General features: G+C 46.3%; 1 protein-coding gene across 1 annotated transcript in view; it reads right to left on the bottom strand.

Annotated features, from left to right (window-relative positions):
- Positions 1-12552: 12552 nt before the first annotated feature.
- Positions 12553-16224, bottom strand: part of LOC122641859 (leucine-rich repeat extensin-like protein 3) — a gene marked incomplete at both ends in the record, with an annotated part of 3795 nt that continues 123 nt past the window's right edge. Inside the window, 5 exons of the mRNA XM_043835176.1 lie at positions 12553-12608; positions 13192-13374; positions 13759-13943; positions 14049-14148; positions 16185-16224. The exon at positions 16185-16224 is cut by the window's right edge and continues 123 nt beyond it. Coding sequence (XP_043691111.1) covers positions 12553-12608; positions 13192-13374; positions 13759-13943; positions 14049-14148; positions 16185-16224 — 564 coding nt within the window. The remainder of the gene's footprint in view (positions 12609-13191; positions 13375-13758; positions 13944-14048; positions 14149-16184) is intronic.

The following is a 16224-nucleotide window of genomic DNA, read 5'->3' as shown; positions in this document are numbered from 1 at the left end:
AACCTCTTCATGTTGTGTCAGTTCCCATGGCTTTTAATGATTCTATAGCTGGGGAGGCATTGGCCATAAGAGCATCACTATTGGAGGCTATTTCAGAGGGTTTTGATCGTGTGCAATTGGAGTCTGACAACAAGAGCATCATCAATTATCTTCTGGGAGGATTGTCTTCTTCACCACTTAACCTCAGACCTATTTTGGAAGATATTGTTTATATGTCCCCTTGTTTGGAAACATGTAGTTTTCTCTTTATTCTAAGGGAGATTAATAGCTTGGCTGACTCCCTGGCAAGGTAGGCCCTATCAGTGACATGTACACGATAGTATGGTCTATTTCTGATCTATGGCTCCTGGAGTTTTGTAATCTTCAACCATCACTTTCCACATTACTAAATAAAGTGCTTTTACCAAAAAAAAAAGATTTGTACAATGGCAGCTTAATTTCACAATTGCATACATGCACTCCCCATAAGACTCATACTACTGTAATATTACCCCTGTAAAATGTCTCATATACCCTTTTATTTTTAATGTTTTTTCATAATGCCCCTCCTCCAAAGCATGAAACTGCACATTGTGCGAGTAGCAAACCCTCTCCCTTCTTTTATTAATAACTCTTAGGGTGTGCCAATAGCGTGTGGAGCGATGTAAATCCATTTCCCTTTTCTTATTGTGCGAGATATATCCTTTCGAAAGAAAAGAAATGCCACCCACTTCTCAAGACCACAAAACTTGAGTATTGTGTTGAGGGTAGTCTTTTAAGACCATGTAAAACACATGACTGAAAGCATAAATGATATATCTGGAAAAGTGGGGCTTAGCTTGGAAGCCCTACTTGAGGTTTGAAATGGAAGGGCCAATTGTAACGTGGAGATCAAATTGTGCCATGTCCAAAGGTCCCAATTACCTTTCACATTAATCTTCTTATCATTTTTCTGTCTTTTATTTATTTATTCTAAAAAAGACTCTCTGATAATACCTTATATAATTCTTTTTTTTTTTGGCTAAAAGGAAAACTATTTATTAATGTTGTGATGGATGTACAATATATGAATTACTAAGATCAGAAAACCATGGAACATATAGGGGCTAAGGAGTCCTACATGCTAAGGACAACATCCTCTTTATCAGAGAGTCAGCCATGTTGTTAATCTCTCTATTAATGTGACTGAAAGTGCAAGGTTTGAAGAAGGAAAGTAGGTATTTGATATCTTTTACAATGTTGACTATTTCTATGAGGGCTGGAGGTTTTTTTGGGGAGAGTGATGAGATAAGGTCCATGTTATCAGATTCTATCAAAAGATTGCCAATTCCCTCTGATATGGCTTGAAGAAGACCGGCCTTGATCGCAAGTGCTTCACCTTAGAGAGCTGATATGAAGCATACAAGTTCTAAAACTGCAGAAGTAGGATGACCTCTAGAGTCCCGGATGATGAAGCCTATCCCCTTTAAATCATTAGTTTGAGAGGCATCTAAGTTGAGTTTGAAATGATGTTGTGGGGGCGGAGTCCATCTATTTACCTTATATAGTTCTATAAATGTATTTACTGTTGGGTATATTCTATAACCCTAATATATGTTCTAATATAAGTCTACTTGAATAAGGAATCAGGATGTGGTGAGCCCCACTAGAAAGAACTCATCTAATCTAAAACCCTAGTCTTTCCTATAAATACTAGCTAGAGACAGCAACCTGTTTATTCCAAACTTGATATACAGGGTGTATTATTTTAAGTAACCTTATGCTTAAAACCCTAAACCCTAACAATCTTATAGTAATATTAGTTTTCATTTCTCTGCGATCGATTTTGGTGTTCAAAATTACGATTGTGATTTTTGTGCGATCGACTTTGGAGATCGGAATCACGGTTGTGTTCTCTTTACTGTGATGGGCTTTGGAGATCTTTCACGGTTGTAGCTTTCTGCGATCGACTTTGGAGATTGTTTCATGGTTGTGGTTTTCTACAATCGGTTTCAGTGGTGCTCCGAATCACAGTTCTACCATCGTTCGTAGGTGATTGTCTTCATAAGCTTTTCTTTGCGATCGGCTTTGGTCATAGAGCGTTCATCATAAGTTTTGTTTTGATTGCTTTAAAAACTTGATTTGATTGTTTTTTATTTAAAAAAAAAAAGAGTCAAAACATTGATTGATGTTAAAGCATTGATTGCTTTGACTTGAAAGGGGTTTTTTTTTTTTTAATCTTTTTTCTCTAGATCTTTTGATTTGATCGTTAAAAAAAAAAAAAAAAAAAACCAGAAAACAGAAAAAGGTTTGTAGAATGTTCTTCTCAAGGTCTTTTTTTTTTTTTTTTTTTTTTTTTTTTATTGAAAAAAGAAAAAAAAGAAGAAGACAAAAGTGGTTATCGGAAAGCTTCTGCAAAGCATTTAAAACAAAAGGTGTGAAGAAATTATTTTGGCTTCGGTCACCAGTGCCAGTCGCCACCAGTGACCAGCGTTAGCGCCGAACACCTTTCAAGTTCCCATCCATTGCATTTAATTCATCGTATCCTCTGTCTCTCCTCTCACTAAGTGCGATTGTTTCGTTTTAAATATTTTTTTTAAATAAAAATATATAGCAATCGTTGAGATGGAGAAACACGTTGTTCCGTTTGAGATGATCAAATTAGAAACCTTTAGTGGATATGAGTTCAGTGCATGGAAACGGAAGACTCAATTTGGTTTAAAATATCTGAATGTTTTCTATATCATAAGGAGTACTTTCAACAATTGTATTGATATTGAGGAATATCAATGACCAACTTTTGTAAAGATTATTTACTAAATTGCTTGTTAGATAAACTTGTAGAGACCTACAGTAAATTTTAAACTGCAAAAGAGATCTAGCATAATTTAGATGCTCAATTTAAGGAGGAGGAACTATCCAAAACTCACCTGGTGGATAAGTTCATAGACTTCAAATTTTAGGAAGACAAGGTCATCCTCCCTCAAGTAACTGATCTTGAGAATTTACGGTCTAAATTAAACTTAAAAAAAATACTTGTTTGTGATGCATTCCTAATTGGTGCTATTATTTTTAAATTACCTTCGACTTGACATTCTTTTAAAACTGAGATGTATAGAAAGAAAGTACAAATGTGGCTAGATGATTTCAAACGATTCATTCGAATCGAAGATGAGAACAGGGCTAGGAATAACTTGGAGATAGTTAAACAACAACAGTCAACTGCTAACATGGTTACACATCCCAAGAAATTTCCTAAGAAATCCCAGCCACCTAAAAGTGAACCAAAAAAGTTAGAGGCCAAAAAGACTACTTTATAAAAAAAAGGCAACTGCCACAACTTTGGTAAGTGGGATCACTATGCATCTGAGTGTAGACACCCTAAAAAGGAAGATTCTGATACACCAAAGAAGGAAGTCTACATGATGGTGGATAAGACTGAGCCTACCAATTTTGTTGCCATGATTGGAAAGGGTGAGGCCTAGATCTTCTTCAGATTGGTGGTTGAATTCTAGGACAACCTGTCATATGTGCAACAATAGGAACTTGCTAATTAAGAAAGCCAACGTAGTAGAGATGGTTACAATTACCAATGGAGCATCAATAGAGGTGATTTAGAAAGGAACTGCAAATCTGGTCTTGTCTTCAGGTAAGACTTTAATTTTGAAAGATGTTAAAGTAGTTTCTGATTTTGGAAAGAATTTAATTTCACTTAGCCTATTATGTGATGCCAAAATTTGTATTTCTTTTCATGGTGGTAGAGTAACTTTGTCTGTTAACTCTCATTATTTTAATTGTGTTTATTTAGTTAATGACATGTATAGAATAAGTTTAGCAAATGAGTTAATTAATCAAGTTAGTTCAAATTTGCTTGATCCTAAAATATTACATTGTAGATTATAACATGTGAATTATATAAAATTGCTCAAACTAGTTAAAACTCATAATTTGCTATTAGGTACTTCGATTAAATTTGATAGGTGTGAAGTGTGTGCTCAAACCAAAAGTACTAGAAAATATTTTCGTTCGATTTCTAGGAGTACACAATTTCTTGAACTAATACATTTTGATCTTTGTGATTTTAAAAGTTTCGCTACTAGAGGTGGTCGGAAGTATTTAAATACTTTTATAGATTACTTTTCTAGGTATTGTCATATTTATCTATTAAAATCGAAAGATGAAGTTTTTGAAAATTTTAAAATTTTTAAGAACCGAGTAGAAAATTAGTTAAACTTAAAGATTAAAAGACTTAAAAGTTATAGAGGAAGAAAATATAAATTGTCAGAGTTCAAGGAATTTTGTGCCTCTCAGGCCATAATACTTGAAACTACTGCTCCTTACTCGCCTCAATCAAACGGCATAGTTGAACGTAAGAACAGGATGTTGACAGAAATGTTAAACTCCATGTTATTGATAGCTGACATGCCTGGTTGTTATTAGGGAGAAACAGTGTTGACTACCAATCACATTCTAAATAGATTACCACGCTCTAAGTTGATTTCTACTCCTTATGAAATTTGGCATAACCATCCTTATAGATTTGACACTTATAAAACTTGAGACTATATAGGTTATGTAAGGATACAAGACTCTAGGAGACGTAAGGTAGGAACTACAACCAACACTTGTGTGTATCTAGGATGTGCAGAAGATAGTGCTGTAGACCATTTTTTGGATCTTTCAACTAATGTGATGATAGAATCTAGGGATGCTGTGTTTTTTTAGGATAAATTTCTCAAAGACAAATGCATAATCTTAGTATGTTTGACAAGAATAGTTACAGAATCACCTTTGGAATTTGAACCAGTTGTTTCTGACACTCTTCTCATAATGCTTCCTGAATCAGAGTCTAGACGTGTTTCTACTAAAGATCGAGTACCCAAGAATTTTGGTGAGGACTTTGTGACTTACCATATAGAGGTTGATCCATCAAACTTTAAGGAAGCGATGAGATCTAAGGATTCACTATTATGGAAAGAAGCCATTGATGAAGAAATGAACTCTTTAATGCATAATAAGACCTGATAGCTAGTTGATTTGCCTAAAGTGGCTAAGACGATAGACTGTAAATGGATTTTGAAAAAAAAACTTAATCCTGACAGATATATAGCCAGGTATAAAACACGCTTAGTAGCTAAAGGCTATACTCAATTAGTGGGATAGATTATTTTGATGTCTACTCACCGGTCTGTTACTTGGCTACGATAAAGATTCTTCTTGCTTTAGCATCTATTGAGCACTATGTTGTGCATCAAATGTATATGAAAACAACCTTCCTTAATGGAGACCTAATGAAAAAAATCTACATGAACCAACCTGAAGGGTTTGTCATGGAAGGTTTTGAAAAGAGAGTCTGTAAATCGAACAAATCTCTATATGATCTTAAACAAGCATCTAAATTGTAGCATAAAAAGTTTGACAAAACAGTAAAGAGTTTTGATTTTCATACCAGTAACTCAGATAAATGCCTTTATTTTTGATTTATGTCAAATAAGATTATGATTATTTGCTTATATGTAGACGACATGTTGATTCTTGGTTCTGATAATTCTATAGTGAATAACATTAAAGTAACATTATCTAAAGAATTCGACATGAAAGATCTTGGTGTAGTAGACACCATTCTTGGTATGAAAGTAAGTTTTGATAAACAAGGGATCACTCTTAGTCAATCTCATTACATTGAGAAACTATTTTCTAAATGGGGATACATTGATTGTAAACCGATTGAGACACCTTATGACTATAACCAACGGCTGAAACCTAATACAGGTGAAACTGTGAATCAGTTAGATTATTCTAAACTGATTGGTAGTTTCATGTATGCAATGAGTTATACTAGACCAGACATAGCCTTTACGGTAGGCATGCTGAGTCGATTCACTAGCAATCCTGGCAAAAAGTATTGGGATGCTCTGACGAGGCTCATGAGATACCTTAAGGGCACTCTAAGGTATGCCCTACACTATACTAGACATCTTCCAATTTTGGAAGGATATTCTGATGTATCGTGGTGCTCAGATTTGGGAGACAATAAATCTATCAGTGGATATGTATTTACACTGGGTGGAGCAGCTGTTACATGAAAATCCAAGAGATAGACTTGTCTTGCTCTGTCATCTATGGAATCGAAATTGTTACTCTAGCTTCTGCAGGAGATGAAACAAAGTGGATCAAAGATCTGATTATGGATATTCCATTGAAAAGTTTGAAGTTAAACTCTCTATCTATATTCTGTGATAATAAAACTACAAAAACAATAGTTAATAACTCACTCTTTAATGGAAAGAGGAGGCATATCAGGCTAAAATAGGCTATGCTGAATTATCTGACAGAATACAGAATCACCACTTAGATTGATGTGCGATCGAAGAATAATATGGCATATGCTCTTCCAAAGGGACTGAACAAAGATCGAACATTCAAAACTGCGGGGAAAATGGATTAAAGACCTTTTAGGCAGGTCTTAATCTAATACTATGTTATTTTGAATTATTCGAATCTCATCTAGCCATAATAAGCATTTGTGACAATTCACATATTTCAGATAATTTGGTAAGATTACTAAGTATGGATGTTTGTGAAACCATTTCAAATCTGATGGTATAGCAAATTTCTGTATGTTTTTTCCTTACTTTGTTATTCCATAAATAATTATGAAAATTATTTTGAAATATTTTGTTGATATTATGCTTGTCTTCCGGTCCTTCATAGTATGATGTGTCATTCCAAACTTGATGATACAATATCTGTGATTGATATGACGATTCTAATACTCCAAAAGGAAATATGATATGGTCCTTATGAAAGAAACTATATAGGGTCTTGTTATTGTATAGAAACTTGACGGTAATGCTTATTGTTGAATTTGATTCATTTTCAGTCATTATATGAATTGTACTAAGTTCTTCTTGTTGAACTAGATACTCTTATATCTTTATGCAAATGATTAAATTCATTTTTCTTATGAAATTCATATTTGATAAATTACAAAGGATGGTGAATATGGAAGATAACGTTTAAATCTGGATCTCGATGATGATGACTTACTTTATGGGTAAAGTCATTAAGGATTGCAAGGATATTTTTCTTTTTAATTTTCACTTGCATGTGAAACTTCTTGTTGTTTGGGTTTAGATTCAATCTAAAACCCATAGATTTTATTTCTTGAAGGTTACTTTATGATACATTAAAGTTTTAAACTTTTGTTTATATAATTCTATATTTTGTTTGAACAATGTTTATCTATTCTTGGTGCTGACTATATGTAGAATATAGGAGGAAATTGTTGGGTATATTCTATAATCCTAATATATGTTCTAATATAAGTCTACTTGAATAAGGAATTAGGGTTTGGTGGGCCTCAGAACCCATCTAACCTAAAAATCCTAGTCTTTCCTATAAATACTAGCTAGAGGCAGCAACTTGTTTATTCCAAACTTAATTGATATATAGGGTGCATTGCTTTAAGCAACCTTGTGCTTAAAACCCTAAATCCTAACATTTACATCATGTAAATAATAATTTTTTTTGTCTTATTCTTAAAAAAAAATTCAAAATAATTTGAAAATGATTTATCATTATGTTATGGAGAAAAGTTTTCTGTGGGGGGGAGTATACCACCCACATCAAGATACAAAGGAGAGGTGACAGCCCCGTCTCCCATGAAAGATGGAAATCCTGCCACCATGATGCTAACGTGCGTGCTCTCATTGACCCCATGTGCGTAGGGGTCACACACACCCCACGGAGAACGCCAGCCCTTATGTAATTACCAAGAGTTATAATTATTCACATTTTTTGAGTACATGTGAAATAATAGGCTTTTACCTTTCTTAACTTTCTTAAAGAAAAAATGTGTTCTATTAAAAAACGAAGAGGATTTCATACAATGCGGGTGTAAAGTTTTGCATCAATGAGAAGAGAGGGTGATGAATCGTACAACAAGATAGAATAGATTATTTTTACCAAAAACAAAAAAAGAGAGTAAGAGTATATTCTGCTGAGTCATCTCGAATAGCGATTCACTCATTCACTTTCAGCTGATGTCACGCCGGATCGTGTCCTTGTACAAGTACCGTCCAATGCCCTCCAGGGCCAATCACATGGAGTTCACTGTGGGACCCATAGGAGGAATGGATTCTATGTGATTGGCCTTGGAGGGCATTGGACGGTACTTGTACAAGGACACGATTCGACATGACATCAGCTGAAAGTGAATGAGTGAACACAGTTATCTTTAGTTTTTTCTTTCTGGTATGGGTTTTATTGGGTGAGGCCTGTGAGGGTGTTAATGTCTAACCATTTAATTAAATTAAATTGAATTAGTTTGAACTGATAAACCGATAATCATAAAATAATTGGTTTGGTTGTTTTTGGTTTTTGAATCAATAAATCGTTGGTTTTCAACCTAATAAAATCGATTAAAAATCTAGTTTAACTGAATAACTGAACCGTTAGACTGATTATGAACCGTATAAAATCGAATACGATCCATGTAACAGAAAACCAAGAACAAGCCAAAACTAAACCGATACTAAACAATATAAGCAAAATAGATTACAGATCGATCAAACTAAAACCGATTACTAGTTGATTCCAGTTAGGAACGTGAAACTAATTAATAATTCATTTGGTTTCGTTTTTGTCCGTTACATTATGAAAGGGGAGAGGAGAGAAGTGAAGGTAGGTATTTGACTCCAAGACCTAGCATTTAGCAATGACCAGCTAAAGCCCTAACTAGCTGGATCTTTATCCTCTCAAGTCTGGTGCACCACACTTGAGAGGATAAAATTCCACTCTCAAGTGGTGTGGTATGTTAGAATTGTGTGGTCCAACACAAATTTATTCTGTGTTATTTTGCACATTATTGAACAATTCTATATTCTCATTTTGTGGCATGTGGCATTCTTTTGTGGCTTGTAAAATTGATTAAATTGGTACCATGGTTTTTGGTCTACTAGGTTAGTGGACCGGGTTTGTGGATGATCATCCGAATGAGCCACTTTGTAATCTTCGATCTGAATGAACCTATCATGATGTATTACATGCTTACATATGCATTGTTGGACTGTGATAGATTTGAATGGTGCAAGTCAAAAGTGCTCAAACTATGAAAGACATGAGAACTAATCTCTTGATGGTCAGTACACATAAGGTTTGTGGAGTCCATCCATGAAAAGACCTCGTATACATTGAGTGTTGATCTTAGTGACTAATGTTCCATTGTCTGTGACTTGATTATGAAAGTGTACGTTTACCTACAAACAGCCAATTTAAAAGGTTATATCTTTAAAATGGTTTTGCAAAAATTAGTTTTATTTATTGATATAAAATTATTATCTATTTCCTATCTTTGCAAAACTTATTTTGATTAATTTTATAGTAAGAGTAGTTTTGTATTTTCAGACATATCTTTTTGTTTGGAGAAATTTTTGGTAATTGTAAAGTAAGTTCAAAAGGCATTCTGGATATGGATATTAGGTAAGATCAAAATACCGTATTGTGGTATACCTGTTCAGTTGGGGGTGAACACCTTGATTAGAAATTGAGTCCTAGAAGAATCTCAAACAAGGAACCATGTAATGCAAAATCCTAAAACAGATTCATCTGTCTGTAGATTGTTCAATAAAAGTGAAAAGAAAAATATATACTTTTTTGGAGATATGAATCTAAATTACTTTGTTGAATGAGTTGAAATAGAAAATTGTAAATCTCTTCCAAGGCAGGAAGAAATTGATGCACAGCTAGGTGTACAAGGCAGGTGCACCGAACTTGAGAGGATAAAATTCCTTACTGGCTGCACTGTTGCAACCTTCAGTTGTCTTCTACTTTTTGTGGTTGGATAAGCTAGAGGTCCAACTACAGCGGTGCGTTTTCATGACCAATCTAGCAAATTTATCACTGGACTTGCAGTTTACATTGGTTATACTTATGCATTTGTTATAAAGGCTATGGCGATGCGTTTTTGGCTCTTCAAATGGAGGTCTCAAGAAACCTATCTCAACTGAGTAACTTCATCCATTCTTTGGAGGATTTTCTTTGTCATCTCGGACTGTTTATAAGTAGCCATTTTCAGGAGGTGTCCTTTGTCCATACCTATCGTCAAGCTAATATAAAAGCTAACACTTTTGCTTCCTTTGGCTTTAGCCATACGCATTTTGTATATTGGAATATTACCCTCTCTACTTTGCTTCTTATGCTTTGTATGTGTCCAAAATCCATCTATAGCATATATGAAGCAAAAACATTTCTCTTAAGTTTTTAACTTCCAACATTTTATATTAAGACAAAATAGAGTTTGATGGAAAAAAACATTTAGGGGATTCAAGCTAGAGTGCTGGATATCTTACCATTAAAACAAATAGAGGCACTTGAATTTTTCTATATTTTAATTTTTGTAAATCATTAGGATTAATAGTTAGCTCATTTCCAAATGATTTTTTTTTGGGTAAAAGCTCATATCCAAATAATAAAGTGCACCAATTACTATAATTTTGGCTATGTAACTAACAATATCTTACTCATAGCATTTTTTTAGGGGCGATGCTCTCTGCCTAAGAGCGCATTTGGGCGCAGGCTCCGCCCAACCTTAAAAGAGTAAGGTTTAGGCATGAACTTCTTTCAACTCCAAACCCTACTCCTACCCACCCCTCCCCTCCTCCCCCACCCCCTCCAAAAAAAAAAAAATAAAAATAATAATAAAATAAAAATAATTGCAAAACCTGCATAGCTGGGCAACTAGATGTCTAAGTCTAAGCTACTTGATTACCACTTTAATATACTCATATCATGATAAAATAAGAAAAAAATTTCTAGTATGCCCCCACTCGAAGTGTATCAATATGCTTTGTGTTTTTTGCTACGCAGAAAATGTGATTTTAAGAAATGATGTGGATTGGATATATATATCTGTGATTATACACATATGTATTATTAATTTAGTGTGTCTCTGATATGATATTGAAGTATCTAACTCAAAAGATTAAGTGATTAGGTGGAGAGGTCCAATTAGCATATGAAGACATCCAAAATCTCAGAATTCTTTAATATTGGATTATTCCTTACAGATTTAACTGTATTTTTATCGTGTGAGGAATGCCTAAGTGCAAACATAGATAACTTCACAAAACAATAAACAAATAAAGAAAAAAGGTTCTTTGAGCAAGCAACATAAAGGAATACACCAATAAAGTGCGATAGGAATGGTTTTGTACATAGGACAACTAGGTCATTTCATGAGAGAGAGAGAGAGTGCCTTCGTTTGGCGGCTCAAAGAATTTTTTCCTATAAATAAGGAATTTCTTATTGGCACTCTCTAATGTGTCAAATAGATTTGTTACCTTTTCTTTTTGCCACTAGTTTTATTCTTAAAAGTTAATGTAATACTTAATGTAACTTCTACCAAAAGAAAAAAAAACTTAATGTAAGGGTTTTTGAAAAAATTAATGTTACTTAATACAGTTCCTATGTGAAATGACTAATTTAAACTCTTTGAAAAAACTGCATAAAATGAGTTTAGGAATAAGACGAGAAATTAAATGAAAGTGTCAAATACTAAACACACTTATGGAGGTGTCATTCAGATACTCCCTATAAATAAATACGGAAAAAGAATGCCACCCATTCCGTAGTGCACAACATCTTTGCGCCCTGGCACAAGGGCACACAAAATGATGCACACACCTCTTGAATCCTGGCAATGACTAGGGGTGTGTGTGTCATTTCACATACCCCAATGTCAAGGTGTAGGAGCGGCGGGCGCTACAAGACCGGGTGGCATTCTCTTTCCCAAATAATGATAAGAAATAAAGTACTCCTCTCTTAATATATAATTTGTCTACATTAACTTAGCCTTAAGCCTCTGAAATATATTTTAATGACTACAAGACCCATTCATGGACGAGACAAATAATATTATCTCATTGAAGGTTAGATATCAAACCGTCTCATACTTCAATTTTTTAGAGGTTTTACCTAAAAAAAAAACTCCATTTTTAAGAGTCCACACAGATTAATGATCGACCTAATCACATTATATCAGTGCCACTTTTGTGAGGAGTCTAATTGTTTAATGGGTCAGCGTTTTCTATGGGGAATATGGCCCTTGTGCATGCACGGGCCAATGTGAGTGCCCATGTTGGCATTATGGGGGTAGGATTTCTGCCTTTTATGAGGGTGGGACGATCATTTCACCCCCTTTATGCCTAGACAGTACATTCCCGGACAGAGAACTTTTCTCCTTATTTAATTTCCTTTTCCTTCTCTCTTTGTTGATATTCAATTTATGAAATCATAATCAATTGAGATTGTTGATCTCATCTCTTACGTACCAAAGCTTATAAGCTCCATTCTTTCTGTTTCCCTTCCATTGGGTTGAGTTGAGTAGTTGGAAACTTGTGGAGGACTCAAAGTCTTTTTTTTTTTTTTTTTTTTTTTTTTTTTTTTTTTTTTTTTTTTTTTTTTTTATTTTTAAAGGGGGGGGGGGGGGGGTTTGGGGGGGGGGGGGGGGGGGGGGGGGGGGGGGGGGGGGGGGGGGGGGGGGGGGGGGGGGGGGGGGGGGGGGGGGGGGGGGGGGGGGGGGGGGGGGGGGGGGTGGGGGGGGGGGGGGGGGGGGGGGGGGGGGGGGGGGGGGGGGGGGGGGGGGGGGGGGGGGGGGGGGGGGGGGGGGGGGTGTGGGGGTGTGGTGGGGGGGGGGGGGGTTTTTTGTGTGGTTGGGTTGTTTGTGTTTTTGTGGGGTTGTGTGTGTTTTTGGTGGGGGGTGTGGGGGTGGGGGGGGGGGGGGGGGGGGGGGGGGGGGGGGGGGGGGGGGGGGGGGGGGGGGGGGGGGGGGGGGGGGGGGGGGGGGGGGGGGGGGGGGGTGTGGGGGGGGGGGGGGGGGGTGGGTGGGGGTGGGGGGGGGGGGTTGGGGGGGTTGGGGTGGGGGGGGGGGGGGGGGGGGGGTGGGGGGGGGGGGGGGGGGGGGGGGGGGGGGGGTGGTGGGGGGGGGGGGGGTTGGTGGGGGGGGGGGTTTGTGGGGGGTGGGGGGGGTTTTGGGTGTTTTTTTTTTTTGGGGGGTTTGGTGTGGGGGGGGGGGGGGGGGGGTTTTTTTTTTTTTTTTTTTTTTTTTTTTTTTTTTTTTTTTTTTTTTGTTTTTTGGGGTTTTGGTTTTTGTGGGTTTTGGGGGTTGGGTGGGGTTTTTTGGGGGTTGTGGGGGGGGGGGGTTTTTTTTTTTTTGTTTTGGGTGTGTGTGGGTTGGGGGGGGGGGGGGGGGGGGGGGGGGGGGGGGGGGGGGGGGGGGGGGGGGGGTGGGGGGGGGGGGGGGGGGGGGGGGGGGGGGGGGGGGGGGGGGGGGGGGGGGGGGGGGGGGGGGGGGGGGGGGGGGGGGGGGGGGGGGGGGGGGGGGGGGGGGTGGGGGTGGGGGGGGGGGGGGGGGTCCTCTTTGGTTTTCTTTGGTTGGGGGGGGTTGGCTGCCCCCTGGGGGGGGTGTGGGGGGGGGGGGGGGGGGGGGTTTTGGCTTCGGGGGGGGGGGGGGGGGGCCCCCCCCCTTTGTGGGGGGGGGGCTCGGGGTGGGGGGGGGGGGGGGGGGGGGGGGGGGGGTGTTTGGGCTGTGCTTCGGTTTTGCTCCCCCCCCGGGGGGGGTTCTGGGGGGGGGGGGGGGGGGGGGCTTGGTGTGGGGGGGGGGGGGCGGGGGCGGGGGGGGGGGGGGGGGGGGCGGCGGGGGGGGGGGGCCCCCCCCCCCCCGCCGGGGGGGGGGGGGGGCGGGGGCCCCGGGGGGGGGGGGGGGGGGGGGGGGGGGGGGGGGGGGGGGGGGCGGGCGGCCCCCGGGGGGGGGGGGGGGGGGGGGGGGGGGGGGGGGGGGGGGGGGGGGGGGGGGGGCGGGGGGGGGGCGGGTGGGGGGGGGGGGGGGGGCGGGGGGGGGGGGGCGGGGGGGGGGGGGGGGGGGGGGGGGGGGGGGGGGGGGGGGGGCCGCTGGGCCCGGGGGGGGGGGCCCGCCGGGGGGGGTGCTTTGGGTTGGGGGGGGGGGGGGGTGGGGGGGCCCGGGGGGCCCCCGGGGGGGGGGGGGGGCCGGGGGGGCTCTTGGGGGGGGGCTGGGCTGTGGGGGGGGGCGCCTGGGGGGGGGGGGGGGGGGGGGGGGGGGGGGGGGGGGGGGGGGGGGGGGGGGGGGGGGGGGGGGGGGGGGGGGGGGGGGGGGGGTGGGGGGGGGGGGGTTTTTTTGGGGGGGTTTTTTGGTTGTGGGGGGGGGGCGGGGCGGTCCTGCTTCTGTTTTTTTTTTGTTTGTTTTTTGGTGGGGGGGGGGGTTGGGCCCCCCCCTCCCTTTCTGCTTGGGGGGGGGCCCTGGCCGCCCCCCGGGCCTGGGGGGGGGGGGGGGGGGGGCCCCCCCGGGGGCGGGGGGGCGGGGGGCCCCGGGGGGGGGGGGGGGGGGTTTTTGGGCCGGGGGCCGTGGGGGGGGGGGGGCGCTGTGGGGGTGTTTTGGGTCCCCTCTCTGGCTCCCCCTCTCTCTGGGGGGGGGGGGGGGGGGCCGGGTTTGCCCTCTGGGTGGGGGGGGTTGGGGGGGGGGGGGGGGGGGGGGGGGGGGGGGGGGGGGGGCTGGGTTTCCGGCGGGTGGGGCCGGGGGGGGGGGGGGGGGGCCCCCGGGCGCCCCCCCCCCCCCCCCCCCCCCCCCCCGGGGGGGGGGGGGGGGGGGGGGTGGTCGGGGGGGCGCGGGCCCCCCTCCCCCCCCGGGGGGGCCCCCCCGGGGGGGGGGGGGGCGGCTCGGGGGGGGGGGTTCTTTTTGGGGGGCCCCCCCCCGGGGGGGGGCCCCGGCCGGGGGGGGGGCGTCTGGGGGGGGGCCCCCCCCGGGGGGGGGGGGGGGGGGCTTCCGGGGGGGGCTGGGGGGGGGGGGGGCCCGGGGCCGGGCGGGGGGGTGGGGGTTGGGGGGCGCGGGCCCCCCGGCGGCTGCTGGGGGGGGGGCCGGGGGGGGGTTGGGGTTGGGGTCTGTGGGGGGGGGGGGGGGGCCCCCGGGGGGGCTCCCCCCTCCCCCTCGGGGGGGGGGGGGGGGGGGGGGGGGGGGGGGGGGCGGGGGGGGGGGGGGGGGGGGGGGGGGGGGGGGGGGGGGGGGGTGGCGCCGGGGGGGGGGGGGGGGGGGCGGGGGGGGGGGCGGGGGGGGGGGGGGGGGGGGGGGTGGGGGGGGGGGTCCCCCCCCCTTCTTTCGGGTCCCCCCCCGGGGGGGCCGGTTTCTGGGGGGGGGGGGGGGGGGGGGGGCCCTCGGGGGGGGGGGCGCCCGTTTTCCCCCCCCCCCCGGGGGGGGGGGGGGGGGCGGGCGGGGGGGGCGGGGGGGGCGGGCGCGGGGGGGGGGTCGGGGGGGGGGGGGCGGGGGGGGGGCCCGGGGGGGGGGGGGGGGCGCGGGGGGGGGGGGGGGGGGGGGGGGGGGGGGGGGGTGTGGCCTCTTCCCCCCCTGGCCCGGGGGGGGGGCGCCGCCCTCCTCTGGGGGGCGGGGGGGGGGGCCTCCTCCGTCTTTTTCGGGGGTTCCCCCCGGGGGGGGGGGGGGGGGGGGCCCCCGTGGGGGGGGGGGGGGGGGGGGGCTCTCACTGGGGCGGCGGGGGGGGGGGGGCTGGGCGGGGGCCGGGGGGGGGGGGGGGGGGGGGGCGTTGGGGTGCGCCCGCGCGGCCCGCGCCCCGGCCGGGGGGGGGGGGCGGGGGGGGGGGCCTTGCCCGGCCGCGTCCCTGGGGTGGGGGGGGGGGGCGGGGTGGTGGGGGGTGTGCGGGTGGGGGGGGCCTTGTGGGGGGTCCTCTGTGGGGGCGGGGGGGGGGGGGGGGGGGGGGGGGGGGGGGGGCGGTGTGCCGTTCTTGGGGGGTTTTTGGGGTGGTTTGTTTGGGGGGGGTGGGGGGGGGGGGGGGGGGGGGTGGGGGGTTTTTGGGGGGGGGGGGGGGGGGGGGGGGGGGGCCCGGCGCGCGTTTCCCCTTTTCCCCTTTTAGGGGGCGGGGGGGGGTGGGCTTGGGGGGCTTTTGTGCTCCCCTTCTGGGGGGGGGGTTTTTTGTTTGGGGGGGGGGGGGGGCCCCCCCCCCCCCACGCTCCTCCCCCCTTTCGGGGGGGGGTTTTCCTTCTCTGAGGCGGGCCCGGCCGGCGCCGCCCCCCCTTGGCCGGGGGGGGGGGCCCCCGCGCCCCCCCCCCGGGGGGGGGTGGGGGGGCTGCCGGGGCGGCGCGTTTTTTCGGGGGCTTTTGGGGGGGCGGGCCCCCGGGGCCCCTGGGGGGGGGGGGGCCCGGCGGGGGGGGGGGGGGGGGGGGGGGCGGGGGGGGGGTTGGGGG

This window comes from Telopea speciosissima, chromosome 10 (genome assembly GCF_018873765.1).
Source record: "Telopea speciosissima isolate NSW1024214 ecotype Mountain lineage chromosome 10, Tspe_v1, whole genome shotgun sequence".
NCBI lineage: Eukaryota > Viridiplantae > Streptophyta > Magnoliopsida > Proteales > Proteaceae > Telopea > Telopea speciosissima.
The sequence above is the reverse complement of the archived record's forward strand: the minus strand, read 5'-3'. Positions and strand labels throughout refer to the sequence as shown.